The sequence below is a fragment of the Eleginops maclovinus genome, chromosome 3, assembly GCF_036324505.1.
Source record: "Eleginops maclovinus isolate JMC-PN-2008 ecotype Puerto Natales chromosome 3, JC_Emac_rtc_rv5, whole genome shotgun sequence".
NCBI lineage: Eukaryota > Metazoa > Chordata > Actinopteri > Perciformes > Eleginopidae > Eleginops > Eleginops maclovinus.
Window position 1 is genome coordinate 2,677,196 of NC_086351.1, and position 22,118 is coordinate 2,699,313.

The window sequence follows — 22,118 nt, forward strand, 5'->3', positions numbered from 1 at the left end:
CACAACTGGCATTGGAGTATGAGTGGCTGGAAAAAGTCAGTGCAACTGAAGAGACAGATGGGGCAGTGAACATGACCTGGCCAGCCCACCATGCTTCCAAGAAGAGAAGCCCTGAAGCTGAGGTTAGCATAACATCACTGCTACCTCTCTTGCGAGACCCAGCCCACTCGGTTGCTACCGTCAGACATGTCATGGACAAAGTCAAAGAGACTGTATCTTTCCTGAATCCAGGTCAGATACCTGTCATGACTGCTGACCAGCCAATCTATGCATTGGCAAAGCAAATCCAGTGGCACTGGCCTGAGCAGTATGGTGAGGATAAGTTTGTCATAATGTTTGGAGGCCTACACATTGAGATGGCTGCACTGAAGTCAATTGGAACACTTCTACAGGAGAGTGGTTGGACAGGAGCCCTGGTGGAGGCAGGGGTGGCTTCCTCTGGGACCGCAAACTCTTTCCTATCAGCAGCAAGCATCACTAAGACATGCCAGGTCCATCAGATAACAGCATGCAGCGTCTCTACCAGCTGTTGAAGGCAACCTACAATGGCTATTCGTCCAGCAGTGGCTCAGCCAGTAGGGGCTTGGACTGGGAACCGTAGGGTCGCCGGTTCAAGTCCCCGAACAGACTTGAAATATGGAAAGTGGACTGCTACTTGGAGAGGTCCCAGTTCACCTCCTAGGCCCTGCTGTGGTGCCCTTGAGCAAGGCACCGGACACCTCCAATCCCCCCTCCCCATTGCTCCCCGGGCGCTGCACGATAGCTGCCCACTGCTCCTAGTACTAGGATGGGTTAAATGCAGAGGACCAATTTCACTGTGTGTGCTCTGCTGTGTGCATGTATGTGACTAATAAAGAGGGTTTCATCCTCCGATTCTACTTCTACTTCTACTTCTATTGCACTGAGGTAGCTGACAACTCTGAGGAAGTGCTATGCTTTGATGCTTGTTGTGATAGTCGCAAGCTACAAAGTCTGCAGTTTCAGTTCTGGAGTTTGGTGCTGTCCATGGAACTGGCGATCCTACTACTGATCCGAGCATTCAGGGAAGCCAACTTCAACCTGTACTGCCAAGCATTGACTGAGCTCATCCCATACTTCTTTGCCAACAACAACACTAACTATGTTAGTGTTACTATAAGAAAAACATGTTTAAATTAAGTGAACACTGTTTTGTAAAGTAAGCATACATAAGTGAAACAAGTAGAATGTAATAAAGTGGTTTCAGAATGACAGTAGTAAATACTATAGATTGGTGATCTGTAATATATGTCTTAACAGTAATATCTTTAACAAATACAGTCACATTTCTCCAGTAAGGTTTCTGATTAGCGCAGTACTTTAAAGAGAGATGATGGAGAGAGAGACACGGGTTTGGTTGCATTGCAAGGGTCCACATTCTTGGACTGTTCAATTCATATTCAAATGAGCAAAATAGCTTTACGATGGGTTCACCATGCAAAGAAAAAAGGATTTGTTTAAGCAATTGTCATTTTCAGGATCCGGCAAACTGCTAAAATATTTTCTTGTCATATGTAGTCTTAGAGCTACTGTTATGTTTCCTATAAAAGAATGATAGGACATGGATTTAATCCACTCATTTGGTATAACACATTAAATATTGAATATGTAAAATTAGAAGGAAGCCTTTTTTTTAATAACAATTTTTTTTAAAACCTGCCACATTTTTTGACGGTCTACTGATAATTGCGAAAAGTACATCTGAACCAGATTTCAAGACTTGAAACAGTTTGGGATAAATGTGGCATTGTTCTGATCATGCTAGTATATGTTTTTCTTTTCATACTATCAAACTAGCGCATTACACATATTAAAAATAGGAAAGAAATAAAAAGTAATTGTGTGTATGATTAATATTTTACTTGAAATGTCACCTTTAGTTTTTTGTATCACTATTATCACTTCAATTCTTTATATACCTTTTTTTATAAATAACTGAGCAATACGCAACAACGACTACATTTCCCACAAACCAGCGCGGCAAATAAAATGAGGTTATGTCACGTGCACCTCCAACTTCCGGCTGAAGTGTAAATTGATACATGACACAGTTGTTTGGGAGAAAGCTTGTTTTCTTTGGGAAAAACGTTAACGTCCACAGAACTACCGACGTGGTTTTGACTTCTTAACGGCCGATAGTCCCGTGTAGACTGGGCCGCGATGGAGGCGGTTCCCCGGATGCCGATGATCTGGCTGGATCTGAAGGAGGCTGGGGACTTCCAGTTCAGCCCGTCCGTCAGGCAGGTGAGCTGGGTGTGGAGCGAGCAACAGGGCTGAGGTCGAAAGTCAGCCAAACAGGGATTAAGGACGCCTGCATAACCCAATATAGATGCTGACATTAGCCGTTCAAACACTTCGCTGTCTCTGGCTGTCGCAGATAGGAAGACATTCTGATAGCGGTTAGCTGCCCTGCTAGCTAAAGTCAGATTCTGGCAAATCTCCCTGACCACCGCCTTTTGTTTGCTAACATTAGCTTCATGCTAGCTAATAATGAGCTAGATAATCATAATAACACATGGTATTTTCTCATAGCTTTTCCAGGTGCTCAAAGAAGCTTTACATTACATGTTACTTATTAGACGCTTTTATGCAAAGCGACTTCCATGCACTGCATATTGTGGACAATACCCACAGCAGTAACTCTAGATGGAAAGATAGATGTATACTTTATTCATCCCAAATTGGGGAATTACTTTGTTACAGCAGCATTTACGTAAATAAGAGGTGGAAAAAAGTATAAACTAGTAAACATAAAAACAAGAAAGAGCCAAATCTGCAGTAGAATGGACATGAACCACAAAGAACAATCATTTACTAGATATTTTAGACTGTTCTATAAACAGGCCAATATGCTACAGCAACAGAAATATAGAATTATATGGTTTATATTACAGTAGCAGAAACATATATACATATGATAGCTAAAGCTCATAATTAGCCCTCAAGTAGAGTGGATCAATACCTCTAAGTTAACACATTTCAGTCGTGAAAGGTAGAGAAACAAACAGTGTAAATAACGACCTGCTCCAGTCTCACAGTCTGCTTTCGTGGAAAATAATAAAGAGTGATCTCATTGTCACATGCACCTGACCAAAGCAGGTTCGTCACAAATGTAGGATCCCTGCCAAAACATGAAGACTCGTGTAACAAAGAGGCAGACTGATCTTAAAGCACAGATAGGTAGACATTCTCGTCGCATGTCACTGTTGGGTTAAAATAAAGTGACGTGAAAAAGTAGTCACCAAGTTACACCTGTGACAAAACCTTTCTGACCTAAATGAGTGGTCAACAACAGGTTGATTAACAGGTGAAAACATAAATGACCATATCCAGTTTTCGTTGTTGTTCCTCTATGTTCAGAGATTTCTGATAGAGTCTATTGATATGATGCCTGTTGTTACAGATTCTGGCACATTATAAAAGCTTTGTTTTCATACTGTAATGGCATGTTTGGTCAGGGTAGATGAACATGTCAGATAAGAAAATAGTCTGACTGGACTTATTCATCACAAAAAGGCCCAATTATGCCTTTTAAACAACATGCTTTTGAGGCTTGATGATTTCTGCAGTTGTTACCGGCCACATGTGTGATATCTACGTGAAAGAAAAATACTGATCACTCAAAATTCCCCTCTTCTTTATCTAGTGACCCATATTCCAGATCATTCCTGGTGCAGATAAAATAACAGATCTTTGCCCTCTTGGGTTAACTCGGGATATTCAGCAATGGACTGCCCACATACATTACACAATGCTGGATTTCAAAGGTCAAGTTTAACTCTAATATGTAACAGTTTGATGTTGCATTCCTTTTAGGTAAACAGGTCATATTCGTAGTTAAACTATATATAAAGGATCTACAATTTGTTTCGTTAACCCCGACCAGATGCAGAATGGTACACATTTGTCTTGTGGAAGTCAGGAGGACAATGCCTGTCTGTCTTGTTGCTGAGTCATTGTTAATTTTCCCAGAATGCCTGTGACTCTCCTGCTTTCACAATTTCGTTATAAACCGAATTGGAAGCACTAATAAAATCCTAATCATGTCTGCCGAGTTGTTCACCTCCTGACCTGACCTATCCTGCTTGTTTATTACAGTGGCTCATGGAGATAGGGAAAGGGTTCGCAAAGCATGACGGGACAACTCCAGAGCCTACAAGAGATTGGAAACCCTCTGCTGTTGCACAGGGCCAAAGATTAGCATATTGATGAGTTAGCTACAGTTTAAAGACTTCTGAAGGGACTTGTTTTTTTAAACAAAATTGATTACATTGAGTTATAACCAAAGCAGGGTTAGCCGGGAAGGAACTTGTTTTTCTAAATGTGCCACCTTTAAAAAAAATCTGCCTCTTCTCTTCCAGTTCATCTTGAAGAATTATGGAGAGAATCCGGACAACTACAACGAACAGATGAAGAAGCTGGAGACACTGCGGCAGGTGGGTGCTGCGTAAAACATCTACACCTGTCTTTAGCCTCTTTCAAAGTAGATAAGGAACTCACTAGCACTTACTGACATCTGGATTTTGTCTTCAGTGGCAAATGTTACAACCTGCATTCAATCTGGGACAAATGTGTCTGCAGTAGTCATGTTTTTGAATCCGTTTCAGCTCTGATCAGCAGTGATTGAAACATTACTCCTGCGAAATGATCATTTTTAGTTGAATATCAAATATCAGAATCAGTCATAACTATCTGATTTTGCTTAGCATCTCAAAATTGATCAAGACAGCTGACAGGAAACATACACAAACATGAAACAGACTCATGCTGCGATGGTAAACAAGATGAGTATCGGCAGGACCAGGACATATAGGAACGTGACAGAAAGTCCTGAAATGTAACTTGGCAGTGTCTGATTTCTCTTGCTGTGTTTCCATCACTCTGGATATTGATTTATTTAAATGCATGTTTAATAGACTGAGATGAAACCGGTTAGAGATTTCAGGAGGATTTTGTTGGGTCCTGTGCACGAACAATTGTTCCTGGGGGAGAAATAAACTACCTTTCTCTGCCATACCTGCACATTTGTTTTATTTCAAAGCCTAGCATCCCGCTTCCTCCCCCCCATGTGTAAGGAAGCTACATGTAGTGCTTCACAACACACGCGCTCTGTGATAAACTGAGGTGAACTGATGAAAATGTAATCCTGTGTGAGTGAGAGTTGTATTTCTTTAGGGAATGGAAGATAAGTGGAGTGAATTGCTCGATCCAACCACTAAGTGATATATCTGCTGTGTTTCCACTCAGTAATGGTGTTTGTGTGCAGCGCTGTGCATCCATCTTTCAGGATTGAAATGTCACCTAAAAACAGCTCTATAGAAACCGTTCTTTACATTCAAATGTTCTTTCTGTTCCTGCAGTGGTTAAGCCGATGGTTGAACTCAAATGAAACCCAGTATTTGGTTCTGTTTTGCAGAGTGCTGTAAATGTGACGAGGGATTTCGAGGGCTGCAGCACCCTGAGGAAGTACTTCGGCCAGCTGCATTACCTCCAGAGCCGGGTGCCCATGGGAACGGGCCAGGAAGCGGCAGTACCCATCTCATGGTAGTAACACACACATGCACAAACACACACACATCACACAGAAATGGGAGACGTAACGAGTAATTCCACATACTGATCCTGCTGGATTCTGAGCCTTTCTTGGCATGAGCGCTATAGGGACGAAGCTTTTTCCAGTGTCACAATGATTCACTGCAGTTTGCTCTGAAAAATGTACTTTCAAGTTACAAGTGTCTCCTTTTCGAGCCGTAGGAGAAGATCCTATTGAATGTTCACGTGTATAAACTCTCCCTTCTATTCAAATTGTATCCTCTGTAATAATCACCTTTTTCTTTGACTTCGTTTGTGTCAGGACGGAGATCTTCTCTGGAAAAACAGTTACCCACGATGACATCAGTTACGAGCAAGCCTGCATCCTGTATAATCTCGGTGAGTCATGTAGACTCAATCATATTCCTGCTTTAAAATAAAGAAGTTACTTTATTTAGAAAAAGTTTGAAACTAATTAACTAACCTTTAGATACATAGCTATTACCTCATTATGTTTCTTTTAGGGTGAGATAATTATCATTTTGTAAGGAAACTCTCATGTAGTGGAATTTGATTGTTATTTTGTGATCGTTTTATTTAATGTTGGTTCAATAAAACCTCAGAAAAAGTGAAAGATGCCTATCAAAGTTCCCTAGAGCCTTTTATTGTTCAGTGAACAGTATGACATCCCAATATTTTAAATGATCTGCAATGTTAGAAAAAGAAACAATACATCTCCACATTTGAGGGGCCTGTTTTCCCTGAATGTGAAAAGCAAAACCCTGCTATCCTCATTTAACGGATCTGTGGTCTGTCTGTAGGGGCTCTTCACTCCATGTTGGGAGCCATGGATAATAGGGTGTCTGAGGAGGTAAGACACACTCACACACACACACACACACACACACACAGCATGCACACACAAGCACACACACTCCCACTGACTCGCTGCTCTCTCTCCAGGGGATGAAGGTGTCCTGCACACACTTCCAGTGCTCGGCGGGCGCGTTCTCCTACCTGAGAGACCACTTCAGCCACAACTTCAGCGTGGACATGAGCCACCAGATCCTCAACCTCAACATCAACCTCATGCTGGTGAGTGACACGCACATAAATACAAATAAACAAAAACATGTCCCAACATCCCTTTGTCTCTGCTCCCAGGGCCAGGCTCAGGAGTGTCTGCTGGAGAAGTCCATGTTGGACAACAGGAAGAGTTTCCTGGTCGCCCGCATCAGCGCTCAGGTCCGCGTCTTATCATTAAATATTGATCACATTTCATTATATAAGATGAATGGGAGGTTAATAACTGTCTGTCTGCTGCAGGTGGTGGATTACTATAAGGAGGCCTGCAGAGCTCTGGAGAACTCGGAGACGGCGTCGATGCTGGGGAAGATCCAGAAGGACTGGAAGAAACTGGTTCAGATGAAGATCTACTACTTTGCTTCTATCGCACATGTGAGTTTTGTTGGAGTGTGTGCGTGTGTGTGTGAGAGTGTTGATGCATGTATGAACCTGTCTGTTTACAGAGATTTGATTATTTTAATGACAGTTTTTCTTTCCTCTCTTTACAGCTTCATATGGGAAAACAGGCTGAGGAGCAGCAGAAGTACGGAGAGCGGGTATGACCACATTTCACAATTAGGATAAGGCTTTAGTTTTACAGTTTGCTGCATCATTTCAGACAGAAATTAGAGGAATTTGTGAAGGACTTGTGCAAATCAAACCTTTTAATCTGCACAGAAACTGCATGTTTCTGAACCCAGGAAGACTTGGATGTGATTTTGTTTGGGGATTCTTAAATAAACAGGTCTGAAAAAGTATGAAATAAAGCCTGCCATTTTTCCAGCAGTTTCCCATATAAAAATATGTTGATTCCAAACCACTTTTACAGGGCCTATATCACATACAAAATTCTCCACATACAGACCCTTTGGAGCTATAGTCAGACTGACTTATATGTCTTCATGCGGCTCCCGTCCTTAGTCTGTGTCACTATGAAATCGTTGCTGTACTTCTTGGAGAAGTTTCAGTAAATCATTATTATTTGCTGTTATTTTGGGTCAAAAATAACCAAAAATCATTCTGCTAGTCCGTCGTGATCGTAGTACGCTGCTTTTCCTTTTACTATTCCATCCTTCTCTATCTTCAGTTTCCCCATCCCTGCGTTTCTCTCTGTTGATCACTTGCATTTGTTTCCAACAGTTGGCGTACCTGCAGAGCTCTTTGGACAAACTCACTGAAGCCATCAAGCTGGCCAAGGTAGGATCCTTCACTTCTCAGAGAACCTCATTTAATAATTTTAGGGTCATTGTAACCTGTCTTAGTTATTAAAACAATGGAAGCACACACACCAACCCTTCTTTGTGTTCTCTTGGTACTGCAGGGTCAGCCTGACAGTGTGCAGGATGCCTTGAGGTTCACTATGGACGTTATCGGGGGAAAGTAAGCAATTCATCTTTAATGTCACAAAGTTGGTATTGTAAAATAGTTTCACTTGTATCTTACATTTGGTAAAAACTGTAGAAATACATATGAAAGTCTTTTCTCTCCACCTGCAGGTTCAATTCAGCCAAAAAGGACAATGACTTCATCTACCATGAGACGGTTCCCTCTCTGGAGACGCTGGCCTCAGTGAAAGGTAACAGGAAGCAGCGTCAGTGTGTTCACCTGCACTGCCTTCATCACCGTGTGTATGCAAAGCTGCATTTGCATAAAGATGTATTTTTGTTGAACGTATGCAGAGTGATAAGATCAGCCTGTCGGGTGTGCCAGTGCAGGGACAGTTGTATGACTCAGCAGGTTTCACCTATTCAAAACCTGGAGTTGATACATGCGTTATTTGATATATTATAGAGGGATTACTGAAGTGACCTCCAAGTCTATTAGAGGTTTTTCTATATTTTCTACCTGAAGGTGTTTGCTATCTTCTTGGTTAAATAATGTGATAAAATAATGAAGGCTAACTGGCTGCTAACATCTGTTGTCGCTATCGATTAACCTGCCAATTATTTAGAGATTTATTAGGTTGTACATTTGGTCTAAAAAGATTGTGAAAGCCCATGATCAAATTACTTGTTTTTGTCAGACTAACCATCAAAATATCACAGCTATTATTTGAGGAAACCAGCCGAAATTCACATTTGACGAGCAGGAAATACTGGGTTTTTGCAGTTGTAAATGTTTGTTTCTAAAAGGGATTCCATGTGTTACCCCCCAGGTGCCCCGCTGGTGAAAGCTCTCCCAGTAAACCCCACGGACCCCAGTGTGACCGGACCAGACCTGTTCGCCAAGCTGGTGCCAATGGCTGCTCATGAAGCCTCTTCATTATACAGGTAGGACCAAACACACCTTTCCTCTGCCTTTCATTCACAAAGACGGTTTCCTCATGTCTGCGGTTATGTTTCCGTTCACCCAGTGAGGAGAAGGCCAAGCTGCTGAGGGACGTCATGATCAAGATTGACAGCAAGAATGAAACACTGGAGTGAGTGCACTTGTGTGTGTATGGACTTTTCTGCAAAGGAACAGAGCTTAATAATATGACAAGTTTTGTGTAATTACTACGAGACTGGAACACATTTTCAACGCTTCAATTGATCCGTTTCTTTGTGTAATGAGAGTTGTCAGACAGAGAAATAGTCCTCCCTCTCGTCATACCACACATAATTAGATATACTATAACTGGGTAATGCCTTCCCACCCTACTCAGTTGATTCCACAAATACAACAATCAATACACAAGAGGATCATTGGACATCATGCTACAAAAATATCCCATTTAAGGGTTTTCTGAACCTTTTTATTGTAAAAGTGATTTACTCACTGTCTGACTGTCCTCTCCTCTGCAGGCAGTTCATGGACTCTCTGGGTTTGGAGCCCGAGTCGGTGGATAATCTGGACATGTACAGCCACATCCCCCCCGTCCTGATGGAGAAGTGTGCCGCTCTCAGCGTCCGACCCGACACCGTCAAGAGCCTGATCCAGTCCATGCAGGGTCTGTGGGAACACACACAGTCATACACACACTACTATAACTACTAATGCTTAGCAATGTCAGGGAACTACTCACAACTCAAAGCGTCCTCATGTCTGCAACCACCTACAATGTTTCTTGCTCTATGAAAGAACTTACTCTAAATCTTTAATGATGTTTGTTTGTTTGTTTGTTTGTTTGTTTATGCACCCTGCTGTGTAAATAACACCCGTCACATCCTCTGCCTCTGCAGGGCTCTCTGGCGTCTTCACTGATGTGGAGTCTTCCCTGAAGGAGATCAGAGACGTGCTGGAAGAAGACGAGGCGGGTCAGCGGGCCCTGCAGGAGGCGGTGGGCCCCGCTGCAGGAGAGCTGCACCCCGCGGCTCAGGCCCAGGCTCTGGCTGAGATCCGCAGGGACCTGGAGAAGTACATGGAGGCTCACGAGAAGGCGAGCTTCACCAACACGGAGCTCCACCGGGCCATGCACCTGCACATCAGCAACCTGCGCCTGCTGGGGGGGCCCCTGGAGAGTCTGAAAGAGGCCCTGCCCCGGCCCCAGCTCAGTGAAGGTGAGATATTTGACAGTTTGAGGAGGTTCATACTCACATTATACATCATTTGTAATTGGGCTTTAACTAATGATTGTTTATATTACCAACACATCGGCTCATTTGCTCGATTAATTGTTTGAAACCTAGATTTCCAGGCACAATTTTAATAATAACGTGAGAGAAAGAAAAGCTAAATATTCTCACTATTGAGAAAGTGGAACTAGTTATTTATGAAGAAAATGATCATCTAATAGCTACCCTTCTGTTTTTGTTTTTGGTCCACTAATAAACTGTTTCATTCATTGTTTTACCTTTTGATTTGTTCTGTAAGAGCTTGAAAGGAGGTTTTAGGTCTTAGGAAGAGACTTGAAATGCTGAACAGATATATTAGCTATATCAGTCACACTTAATTGTAGCCCCGTGTGTGTGTGTGTGTGTGTGTGTGTGCAGAGGAAGTGGCGGGGCTGCAGTGCATGAAGCGGATCCTGGGAAAGGTGCAGGAGATGAGGGAGCAGAGAGGCTCTCTGGAGAAGCAGCTCCGGGACCTCATCCAGCAGGACGACATCACCTCCACCCTCGTCACCACGGAGAGGGCCGACATGAGGGTACAGAGCTGCGCGCGGTCCCTGAAGTTCAACACATGCTGAATGAAACTTTAATAAGTACAAGAGAGAAGTCAACTGATTCAAGGCATTAGTCAGTGGGATTTAAGAGGGTACATTATTTGTAGGGCTGGACTGAATCTAATGTTTTAATATTCAAAACTTCTATTCAGGTTTTTGAATCAAACTACACATTTTTGACAGACGGTATTAAGACGTCACAATCCTAAAAAACAAAAAATGATAGAACGAATTCCACATTTCATTATAGATATTCATTTGATTGAATTCTAATTTATTATTAAATGAGCTTTCTTTAATGAATATAAATCCATACAAGAGAGCAACACATTTTGTTGAGTGCAGCACATTTGTACTGAAGCAGAATATTTCGTGAGATGATAACATTTTATTTTGATAATTGAATCGATCGTATTTCAGTACATAAGGAAATTGAATCACACCAGTCAGAAAAACAATCCTATACCACTGGAATATAATTCTGAAATTGTTATAATGTTACTGAAATGAGTGAAGCCGGATCTTTATTAGAAACAGTGCAGACATACCTGCTTTAAACAGAATAACAGGATGTGCAAAAAAGTCAAAAAATCTTTGCAGAAATTCAAGCGTTTTGATTTAGAATTCTATTGGATGAAGCTCTAACCGACCCGTGTCCTTGCAGCGTATATTCGAGGAGCAGCTGAAGAAGTACGAGCAGGTGAAGGTGTACATCGATCAGAACCTGGCGGCGCAGGAGAACATCCTGAAGGCGCTGACGGAGGCCAACGTGCAGTACGCCTCGGTGCGGAAGGGCCTGAGCCAGACGGAGCAGCAGTGGAACGGCACGGTGCAGGGGCTGGTGGGATCCTACGAGGCTTACGAGGACCTGATGAAGAAGTCCCAGGAGGGGAAGGAGTTCTACGAAGACCTGGAGGACAAAGCATCCCGCCTGCTGGAGAGAGCCAAGACTCTGGCTCAGACCCGGGCTGAGGGGAGGAGGCCCGTCCTGGAAAAGTAAGGCTGGCAGTATGAGTAAATAAAGAATGTTTTGAGGGGATATATTATATAACACACGGGGACACCTCCAGTAAGGAGTGTGTCAACTATTTCAATCCAGAGCTGTGAACTCTGCCAATACAGAGGGACAGAGAAATGAATCATTGCCTGAATTATTATTTTTGTCCCCCCCCAGAGAGACCCAGAAGAAGCCCCCCGCCCGGCCTACAGCGGCTAAGCCCTCCCTGCAGGCCAAGTCTTCAGACGGGGACTCCGCCTGCTCCAGCCTCGACGACCCAGAGCTGGCCCAGCTGAGTGCAGCCATCTTGGCATTGGGGGGGGACCTCCCTGAGGAGCTCCGCAGCCTCCCTCCAGACATTCCTTCGCTCCCCACCGGTGCAGCTCGTCACCCTGGGCACGAACCCTACCTCCCCCCCGGTGCTAACATGGGGGTCAGCAGCTCCCTTCCCTGGCCCGGAGCTCCAGCTGCAGGTCTCCCACGCTTCCCCGCAAACCTGCCTCCCCCTGAGCTGCTGGCCCGGATAGCTCAGTTTCCTACTTCTGGATTAGCGACCCAACTGCCACGTGGACCCCTCCCACAGATGGCTCCTCAGATGCCTCCGCATTTACCAGGTTATCGCCCACCCCACCCTCAAGCCCCACAACCAGGCCTCGTAGCCCCGACCCCTGTGAGACCCTCCACCACCACCGTGGACAGCATCCAGGCTCCTATCCCCAGCTACGCTCATACACCGCACCACCCTGGCCCCCCTGCAGCCTCCACTGGCTACGCTGTCCCTCCACAGATGGGGGGGTACCCCCAGTTTATGACCCGACCAGGAATGCCCATTCAAGGCGCCCCCCAACCCCAACAACCACAGCAGAAGCAGCAGCCGTACCCTCAGGCCATGGGGCTGCCTCAAGGGTACCAGCCCGGACCGGGACCTGTTCCTGGCCCCCACCCTCATATGCAGGCTCAGCAGGGGTACCCGCATGGATACATGCCCCCCCAGCCTGGTGTTCCTCCACACTACCAGCAGGCGTTCCCAGGTAGGTGTAACAGTCAGCGGTTAAACAGTGAACCCTGGTCCTCTAGAAAGGACGGTTTACTAAACAAGCCTCAACAGGATTACACTCTTTCCAAAATGCATATTATGGTTTGTTTTACTTCAATATAAACATGTCAAAAGCTGACAGTGCTCTGGATATTTATCTGTATCTTTTCAGACTATTAAATGGGGGTAAATGTCATGGCTTGCTGATAGCTTGTCTATTATGTAAACTGAATCTTTTAAAGTTACTAACCTCTGTTAACACTCTGCTGCAGAATGGGTCAACATTCTTTTGTAATAATCTACATATTGTAATCTACAGGCTTAAGAAAAACATGTTTTTATGCACAGATTGTTTTTAAAAAATGACACGTGATCATTTCAATATATTTTTAAAGATGTTATAATGATCAGTAACCCCAATACCAGTCCAAATGTTCCTCTATCATTCACTGCTGTGTGCTGCAGTCTGCTATTGGGGAGTGGCACACAACCACATGTTGCATAGTTCAGTCACTCAATCCACATATTTTGTTCATCTGAAAATAAGTTTGAATAGAAAACACGCTGAGATGATTTTCAGTACATTTTCACACGATTCCTTTAATGCTGCTGGTCTTCCACATGTGATCTGAATTGTTCACACCGTCCGTTCTCTGCTCCCAGGTCAGCTGCAGCCCCATCAGCAGAACGGCTACCAGCCGCAGCCTCAGATCCCCCAGGGCTACCAGCCCCCCCGGGGCTACCTCCCCCAGCAGCACCCTCACATGATGCCAGGCTCCATGCCGAGACCCCCTCAAACTGTTTCTCAACACCTACCCCCGACTTCTCAGCCTGCACCTCCTACATCCCAGCCCTACCTGCCCCACCCCCACCAACAGATGCCCCCAGGACTCCCTCACCCACACATGATGCCACAACAGCAGCAGATCCCTCCCCACCCACAGATGCACATACCAGGCGGTCCCAGAATACAAATGCCCCCCACAAGTCAGCCGATGCCCCCCGTTTCGCAGCACTACATGCCCCCCGGTAACCAGCCCCTCCACTCCAACATGCGGCCACAGATGCCCCCAGCCTCTCAGCCTCATATGGTCCACATGCCGAGGGGCCACATGCCACAGATGCCACCCCACCACCACCCTGGACAGCCTCCGATAACAAACATGCCCCAGCAGCCCATGCAGATGCCCGGCCAGGCTCTGCCCCCTCATTCTGGGGGGGTGTGCTACCCTGGAGGGGCTCCGATGATGCCTCAGCAGCCTCTGGCCCCTCAGCCTGCAGCCCCACAACAACCTCAGGGTCCCATGATTCACCCGCAGCCCTCTCCTATGTACCCCCCAGCTGTGGGTCCTAATGTACCCCCAAGTGCCCCCCAGCAACCGCCTGCCGTGGGCCCACACGTGCCCCCCGCTCAGCACATGATGCAGCCCACACCTGGAGGCCCTTCAGTGCCTCCCAACAATGTCCCTCCCTCCCCCTCGCCTTCCCCCTCCCCATCTCCCTCCCCAGGTCCTACCTCTCTGACTCTAAACCCCCAGCAGAGAGCCACACCAGCCCCCACCCCCGGAGCTCCACCCACCCTTCCCTCCCCCTCGGCCGCCTCTCCCTCCACCTCTCTGTTTCAGCGGCAGAACTCAAGCACGGACGACCTTCTCTCTTCGAGCCCCGAGAGCATTCCCGGAGGCACCAAGGCCCCCACCAACGTGCTCCAACCCACCAAAGCTGACCCCCAGGACGGGAAGAAGAGCTCCCAGGCGGTGCTCCTGATCCAGGGTGACCCTTACCAAGCTCCGGAGCGCATCGCCCGTCTTCACGGTGAACTGGAACGTTACCGGGCCAAGGTCGACTCCCTGGAGCACCCCTCAGAGAACGAGGGGGGGCTGTCGGTGCTGGACGCCCGCTGGAAAGAGCTTCAGGACCAGCAGGAGAAGGACGCCCGCCAGCTCTCCATCGCCATCGCCCGCTGCTACACCATGAAGAACCGACACCAGGATGTCATGCCCTACGACCTGAACCGCGTGGTGCTGCAGTCAGGGAAGGACGACTACATCAACGCCAGCTGCGTGGAGGACCTGTCGCCGTACTGCCCTCGCCTCATCGCCACGCAGGCTCCGCTTAGCGGGACGGCGGCCGACTTCTGGCTGATGGTGTACGAGCAGAAGGTGTCACTGATAGTGATGCTGGTGTCAGAGCAGGAGCTGGACAAGGTACTGAGTTAGTCTGCGCTGTGAGGGATATGGTGTGCAGTTTAAAAAAACAGGTTCTGTGTTTTTAGGAAATAATATTTTGTGGAACAGCTCCCATAGATTCACATCTCACATCTTTGCTGCTGTCTGTTTGTAACACTTGCTTCTCTCTCCAACCAGGGAAAGGTTGTGCGCTACTTCCCCACGGAGCGGGGCCAGCAGGTCGCTCAGGGGCCGATCACCCTCAGCCTCACCACGCAGAAGACGGCCCCGACTCATGTGGAGCGCATGATCAGCCTGCAGTACCGCGACCAGAGCCTGAAGCGCACCGTGGTCCATCTGCAGTTCACCTCCTGGCCCGAGCTGTGAGCGACTCATGTTATTAAATAATGTCTGTAGGAAAAGCTCATGGCTCTGATCGATTGTACAATTGTGTATTGATCTCAACCTTATTTTGGTTTGCTGGTTAATCATGTTTATATATCTCTCATCAGGGGTCTTCCTGAAAGCAAGAGCAACCTGCTGCGCTTCATCCAGGAGGTTCATGGACACTACCTGCACCAGAGGCCCCTACACACACCTGTTGTGGTGCACTGCAGGTGAGAGAGGGTTATGCTGTGTGGAAATCTAAGTATATTTTGAATATAGCCAAATAATACTTCAGGTCGCCGGATATTCAAGGAGAAAAGTACCAGGGGATAGTGATAGAGGTGTGGTGTGTTAGTAGCAAGCAATGTCAACGAGACATGGCGTACATCCTGAAACAATATCCAAATACTGTTGTTGTGTTTTACACTTTCAAGTGTTGCTAATCGCTCTTTGTCTCAGCTCGGGGGTGGGACGCACCGGCGCCTTCTGTCTGCTGTACGCCGCTCTGCAGGAGCTGGAGGCGGGACACGGGATCCCCGACCTCCCTGTGCTGGTGAAGAAGATGAGACAGCAGAGGAAGAACATGCTGCAGGAGAAGGTCAGACACACACCTTTTCTGATCAGTGCTAAATACAGGTGCATGGTAACAGATGCATCCTGTGATCTTTAAACCGCTGGAAAATTGTAATACTCTCTTTGCTCCTGTCTGCAGCTCCACCTGAAGTTCTGCTATGAGGCGGTGCTGAAGCACGTGGAGCAGGTCCTGCAGAGACATGGCATCACCACCCCCACCTCCACCCCCACCTGCAGCAGGAGCAGCAGCTCTGCAGGCACCAAGGTCTGAAGTGTTCTTGTCTTTATAGTCATGTCCTCCCTGCTTCCTGCTATAACTACAGACCCCTGTCTGCATGGATCAAAAGGCCTGCTATGAAAGCTTTCGTCCTATTTGTGGTGATGTTATTTATAAACTGCAGCTACCATAAACCTGGTCCATTGTTTGCCAGTAGTAGTCTACATTTTTAACATTCCTTTGAAGTCAGGAGAGTAGAATTGCTGTTCCTCTAGTGAACTCTTTCATCTCACTCCCCCCCCCCGTAGTGTCACATTTTAATGTTGTATTATTTCACATTTTGCTCACATGGTTGTTCCAAAGGATTTCTATGAGTTCTGGCCAGACGAGGTACTGCTTCCAGCTTCAGTAGCGCTGTCAGAGCACCGTAGTTATTAGCTATACATGAAGTTGATTAGTGAGGCTGTGATCCTGATACAGTTTATTTGAACTTTTTCCCCCCTGTTCTCCGTAGCCTTATTTGAGACAGGAGTCTCAGCAGGACATCGTCCTTGGGGGAGACATGCCCATCAGCTCCATCCAGGCCACCATAGCCAAGCTCAGCATCCGGCCACCAAGCGCCACAGACCCCGCCATGGAGACCCCCTATGGCCTGGAGGAGCAGCACGGTGGCTCCGTCTTCGACTCTCAGAGTGACGTCCAGCTGGTCCAGGACCCCCCCACAGACCCCCCTTCCTCGTTCAGCCCGCCTCTCACATCGCCTACTCACTCTCCACCCCCCAACGGCCTGGACGCTGCCTCCCCCTCCTCACTACCTGCACTTCCAGATGCCTCTCCCAGCGTCAGCCCTCCTCCGGCCTCCTCCGCTCCGGCTCCGTCCTCCCTGGAGCTTCTGGCTGCGATGACCCCCGAGGCCTTCTCCATGGAGGGCGGGGGCAAGGGGAAGCAGCGCGTGACCAAGCAGAGCTTCCTGCAGCCGGCAGAGGGTCAGGGCATCCACGGGACCCGGGGAGAGGAAGGAGACGACCCCCTCAGTAGCCTGGACCCCCTGTGGAGCCTCGGGAAGCCCTGAGAGAAGAGTCAGTTTTCACTTTACCACCACGCCTGTAGCGCTTTCTAATCCTGCTTTTAAGTAGAAAACACACTGAATCCAGGGACAGTTTCACAGAGTTGACCAAGACGGGGGGGGGGGGGGTTCAGTCGTGAAGTTTGAAACACAAACACACTTTCTTTTCATCACCGGTGGTTTCTGGGAGCAGATCACTATGCACTCGTCTGTTTTCCTTCTGCCGCTCTTTGCTGCTTTTATTTCTCTGACTGGATGTTGTGCACTCCCAGATCTAGGCCCAAAAAGAAAAATCCCAGCATGCACTCCACTTTCTTTTGGGTGTGATGGTGTTCGGCTGATCGTTTAACTGGAATAATGGATGTGTGGATGTCATGGGAGCTGGGTGGAGCGATCTTGAAAACACCTTGAACTCAATCAGTGGTCACACAAATCAGCACGTCTTAAAACGTTTATTTGTTCCTTTCTTCATCTGTAACGCTGTAAATATCTTAAATAACTTAGACTATTCCCAATGTCCTTCTGGTAAAAATTTCACAAACGAATCATTCATTATTGTAAAGAAAAATGAAATAAATCCAGTAGACAAGACAGCTGTTGTGGTATCAAAGCCTCTTCATTTAAAAATGACTAACAAGTTAACGTCACCAGTATTAGTACGAGCAGAGCTGGGGGCTAGCTGGTGGATCTGTATTTCTGCCACACCTGACTTTCCTCAAACAGTGGAAATAAAAGGATCTGATTTCTATTTGTTCAGGCAGCGGGCGGAGGATGCTTTAATATCTGCTTGATTCATGAGGTTGCGTCCATAGAAGTGTTCATTTTTCTGCTTTAACAACTGAAATGTTCAGAGGAGGAATTGCCAGACTTCTGATATGGTGACAGGATGAAAAGGTATGTGTTTAGCAGCAAAAACAAGCGCTGTTTACTAAAATAAATTGGACATTGATGGACAGATTACTGTTGGATGTGGATTGTTAGAAGTCCATGTGAGGAACAGAAACATTCAGGAGGCTAAGACTCAAGAAGCGTACACACCAACCCTTCCTCCATCCCATAAGGAAATACTTTCATACGCTGTCTGGTGGGGTATCAGAGAAGGCAGACGGACTGCCTTAAATATTCCATGTAAACTAGTTAAATAACTACTTATCACCATTTTAAATCACGTGTTAATATAACTGTCTTTTAACAGAATTAATTGGACCATTTTAGTTGTTTTTATACACCGGTTCACAAATTGTAAAGAAGGGAAAACATGAGACAATACATTTAAATATTCCAATGTTTTTATTGACAAATTGCAAGGTAACCTCGACAACCAGAAGAAAAAAACAACAACCTCCCTGCCTCAGTGCAGGCGGGTGGGATGGTGACCTGTCATCAAACAGTCAGCCAACGGGGCAGAAGATGATGATGTAAGATAAATACTTTATTAGCTCTAAACTGGGAAATGTTTTTGGGGCAGAAGCTGGTTTTTCAGTGTTTGTAACCTTGGTCTTAGTTCCCCTTGGCCCAACGTGAGAAGTACCTTTAGGAGGAACTGGACTGGGAGCGTCACAGACTCGGGGTAGTTGAGATGCAGTGCATATGAAAGACCAGCCAGAATGCACATAGCTTTTGGCAGGTCTTGAATGTTGTCCATCACAACTTGTCCCTCAGGGATGATCTGCAGCGGGGCTGGACTGCATGAGGGCACAGCACCTTCATCTCAACCAGGAGGATCCCAATGTCAACGCAGCGGAACGAGTCCTCATCAGAGTCCTGAAACGAAGCGCAACACAAGAGCAAGAATTTCCCAATTTGGGATCTATAAAGGATCTATAAAGTATCTATCTATCTATCTAAAGCCTCACAATGGAGTACAGGTACTTTTCAATGCATTGCTTTGGTCGGGCTTTACTCTTCACTGATTGGTTGCACACACTTTGAATTTACTGGTGTTGGTTACTCTCTGAGGTCAGAGTGCAGAGAAGATGTTGTTCAGGGAGAATGGGGTGCCATAGGATGTTGCATAACAACATCTGGAATACGTCAGGGGGCCCTCATGAACAGAAACATGTCAACTTTAGTGGGGCACACATTGTTGTTGATCACCTCCTCAGGGGACACACACTTTGGACACACACACATTTTCTCCTATAAACTGCATGCACAAAGACAGTTCCAGAATTGGCTCTGGGAACCTGGTATTGCCCGTGTTAGTGTATGACACTATGCTGTTTGTAATAAACATTATTATACACAAGCTGGTGTCACAGGAGACTTCTTCATCTTCACAAACATCGCTACAAGAGATACCTCACTGGCTATGCAAAACAGAAGGTGAGGCTCATTGTGTCACACTTGGCTTTCCTTATAGGATGGTGTCCACACTTCCTGTTTGAAGATTGATGAGAGCAAAAGGGTGTACGGTGTGCATCAGCAGAGAGGGTCTCAGGGCATTGAATCAGTGATGCGATGCGATGCTGTGGAGGATCTGGTTCACTTTCTGGGACTTCCTTCATAAGAAACAGAGGATGTTGGATGAATTACCTTCAGTGATTTGTTGGCGTTAAACCTTCAGCAGGTATCCAAAACTAAACAGCATTAAAAGTCCTGCAATTGAGAGCTTCCTTGTTACTTTATCAAAGAGACCAACACGTTTTTAAAGCTTACGTTTTATTATTTTTAAACAAACACCTGATTGTGGGTCAGCAACTTAAGCTAATGTTCTGCAAAAACTTTAAAAGTTTGATGAGCAAATTACACCAGGTTATCGTGTTGTGCATTTCGAATTACAAAAGGTGCTGTGGGCCTTTTAGTCACCTCGCTGACATAACTTATCTTAAGTATAATATTTGTGTATTCTTGGGATTTTCCCACTGAACTTTAAAACCAACCAATGCGACGCCACGAAGCTAAAATAATAGAATCAACTCGAGGTTTGTGTGCAGCATTTCAGTCAAACATAGATCTTTATCAGGCACAGAACATTTTCAAAGCATCACATGATACAAACACATCTCAAAGCAATCACAGATTAAATATAAGTTTCCTTACTTTGAGGCAGAATGGTGTTATGCATGTCATGTGAACCTAGTGGAAATGCTTTATGCCTCATGAATGTCTGCGATTAATCAAAATGTTTGCACCGTAACAGTAAATAGAAAAGTATGGTAGGAGCACACAAACAGTGTTCAAATTCTACTATTGCAGACTCACTTTGGTTGTGTGTACCTTGCAAAGTAATGTTATAATTGTCAAAGGAATGTTTTAATTGTAAATACATCAGATTTTAGGATAATTAATCAATGATCAGTAAACTCTAATCAAATCTATGATTCTTTTCTCTAAAAAGGCAGTGTAGAAAAATCAAAAAATGTAAAAATATTAACCACACCGCTGCTAACTGATAATGAAAGCATCCGTGTAAATATTGTTACGTATTATTAGCTTATAGGGGCATTAAATAGCCATGTTTATAAAAAGAGACCGCAGGTGCTGCTGGATTATAATAACGGATATCTGTTCACATTTTCGCTTCAGGCGATTAGGTTCTAGGATGTGTCCTTATTAGTGGGGGAAATAAAAATCCAGGAACCAAGATTTTAAGTTTACAGTAAACAGTTATTTAAAAAAATCTCTAAAAAGGGCACGATTTATTAAAAAATACGACAGCCTGTGCAGAAAAAAGTCAGTATTCTCGTCCAAAATTCAAGCAGATTGGAAAATGGAGGTAGGCTGATGAAGGTGTAGCACGCAGGGCCCCTCCCCCTCAGAATCAGTAACCCAGGATCAGAGGCCCCCAGCCCCCAAACTCCAAAAACATCAGTGTTTCCAGTTCAATATTACAAATAACCATTTCATAACCAATGCCCCAACCCCGCCCAACAGATCATCGCCATGTTACATTTACGTCGTCATCCCCACATTGTTATATCGTTGTTTCAGAGCCGGGATTAGCCATTCATAAACAAACTGTTATTCAAAACTGTATCGCTAATAAATAATAGATTTATACATATAAAAACAGCCCCCTACTGGAGGTTAACTTTATACAGTAATCATCAGTTCTCCCTCACACACACACCGTCGCACACATGACCATTTTAATGTTTGTTCTCAGCAGTGTTTCGCCATAAAAAGGGGCCTTCATTCAGTCTCTCTCACACACACACACACACACACACACACACTCATTACTGGGCAGCTGCTCCTGACAGGCCGTAGACCTGTACAGCTGCGAAAAGAGGCAGCAGGAATATTAAAAAATAAGGAGACAGTTTTATCTTCCTCTCTGGGCGGGTGAGGACTCAGTACAGCCTCACCCGTATAAGCAGCATAGAGGGCAGAGCCACAAAATAAACACACGCGTAAAAAAAAAAAACAGAAGCACAAACTGGTGACCGGTGGATCCTCGTTAAACATCCAGCTGATCGTGAACGGACAGTCGTTAAATGTCAACGATTCATTATCGAGAGTCTGTGACGCTCCCTCCTCCGATAAAATGCAGCAGGTCGCACAATCAGTCCGTTTTCTTACATCCAGGCTCGTACTACAATAACGGAAAATAGAAACAGCCCTGTATGCAAATGGGAACTGTCCGACAAACGGTCTCTCCTTTGGGCGTCACAAACAAAACAAGAGAGCAAAAAAAGAGTCGGTGAAGGGGGAGAGTTTTGAGTTTCTGTTCCCGACCTTTTCTCCGTCTCCCCTCAGTCGAGTTTCTCCAGCACCGAGGGCACGTACACCAGGCTGAGCTCGCTGCCGAAGTCGCAGATGATGGCGGCGTTGTCGAGCACCAGCAGCTGCCGGACGCCCTGCCCGTCGCTGCTCTGGCCCAGGTACACCGTCTGCAGCAGGTCCCCGAAGTTCAGGTCCCAGAAGGAGACGCAGCCCTGGCCCCCCGTCACCAGCAGAGACTCGGAGATGACCCCTAGGCTGGCCCCGCAGCCCGCCTCCTGTGGACGAGAGAGGGGTAAGAAACCAGCGT

The 22,118-nt window shown here is 45.9% G+C and overlaps 2 protein-coding genes across 2 annotated transcripts in view; one reads left to right on the plus strand and one right to left on the minus strand.

The window, feature by feature from the left end:
* Positions 1-1,855: 1,855 nt before the first annotated feature.
* On the plus strand, positions 1,856-17,734 carry ptpn23a (protein tyrosine phosphatase, non-receptor type 23, a). The gene is made up of 25 exons (XM_063879689.1): positions 1,856-2,262; positions 4,380-4,454; positions 5,435-5,562; positions 5,873-5,949; positions 6,372-6,421; positions 6,514-6,645; positions 6,715-6,795; positions 6,877-7,008; positions 7,125-7,172; positions 7,756-7,812; positions 7,937-7,995; positions 8,112-8,191; positions 8,771-8,885; positions 8,969-9,034; positions 9,399-9,544; positions 9,777-10,094; positions 10,527-10,681; positions 11,364-11,695; positions 11,874-12,727; positions 13,396-14,939; positions 15,099-15,283; positions 15,413-15,517; positions 15,747-15,885; positions 16,000-16,125; positions 16,592-17,734. Exons 1-25 carry the CDS (start codon positions 2,179-2,181, stop codon positions 17,147-17,149), a joined length of 5,646 nt encoding a protein of 1,881 aa, XP_063735759.1. The 5' UTR covers positions 1,856-2,178; the 3' UTR covers positions 17,150-17,734.
* Positions 17,735-20,068: 2,334 nt separating this feature from the next.
* scap (SREBF chaperone) overlaps positions 20,069-22,118 on the minus strand; it is a 31,273-nt gene continuing 29,223 nt past the window's right edge. The window contains exon 23 of the mRNA XM_063879692.1: positions 20,069-22,086. Within this exon, the coding sequence (XP_063735762.1) occupies positions 21,841-22,086 (246 nt within the window). The 3' untranslated portion in view covers positions 20,069-21,840. The remainder of the gene's footprint in view (positions 22,087-22,118) is intronic.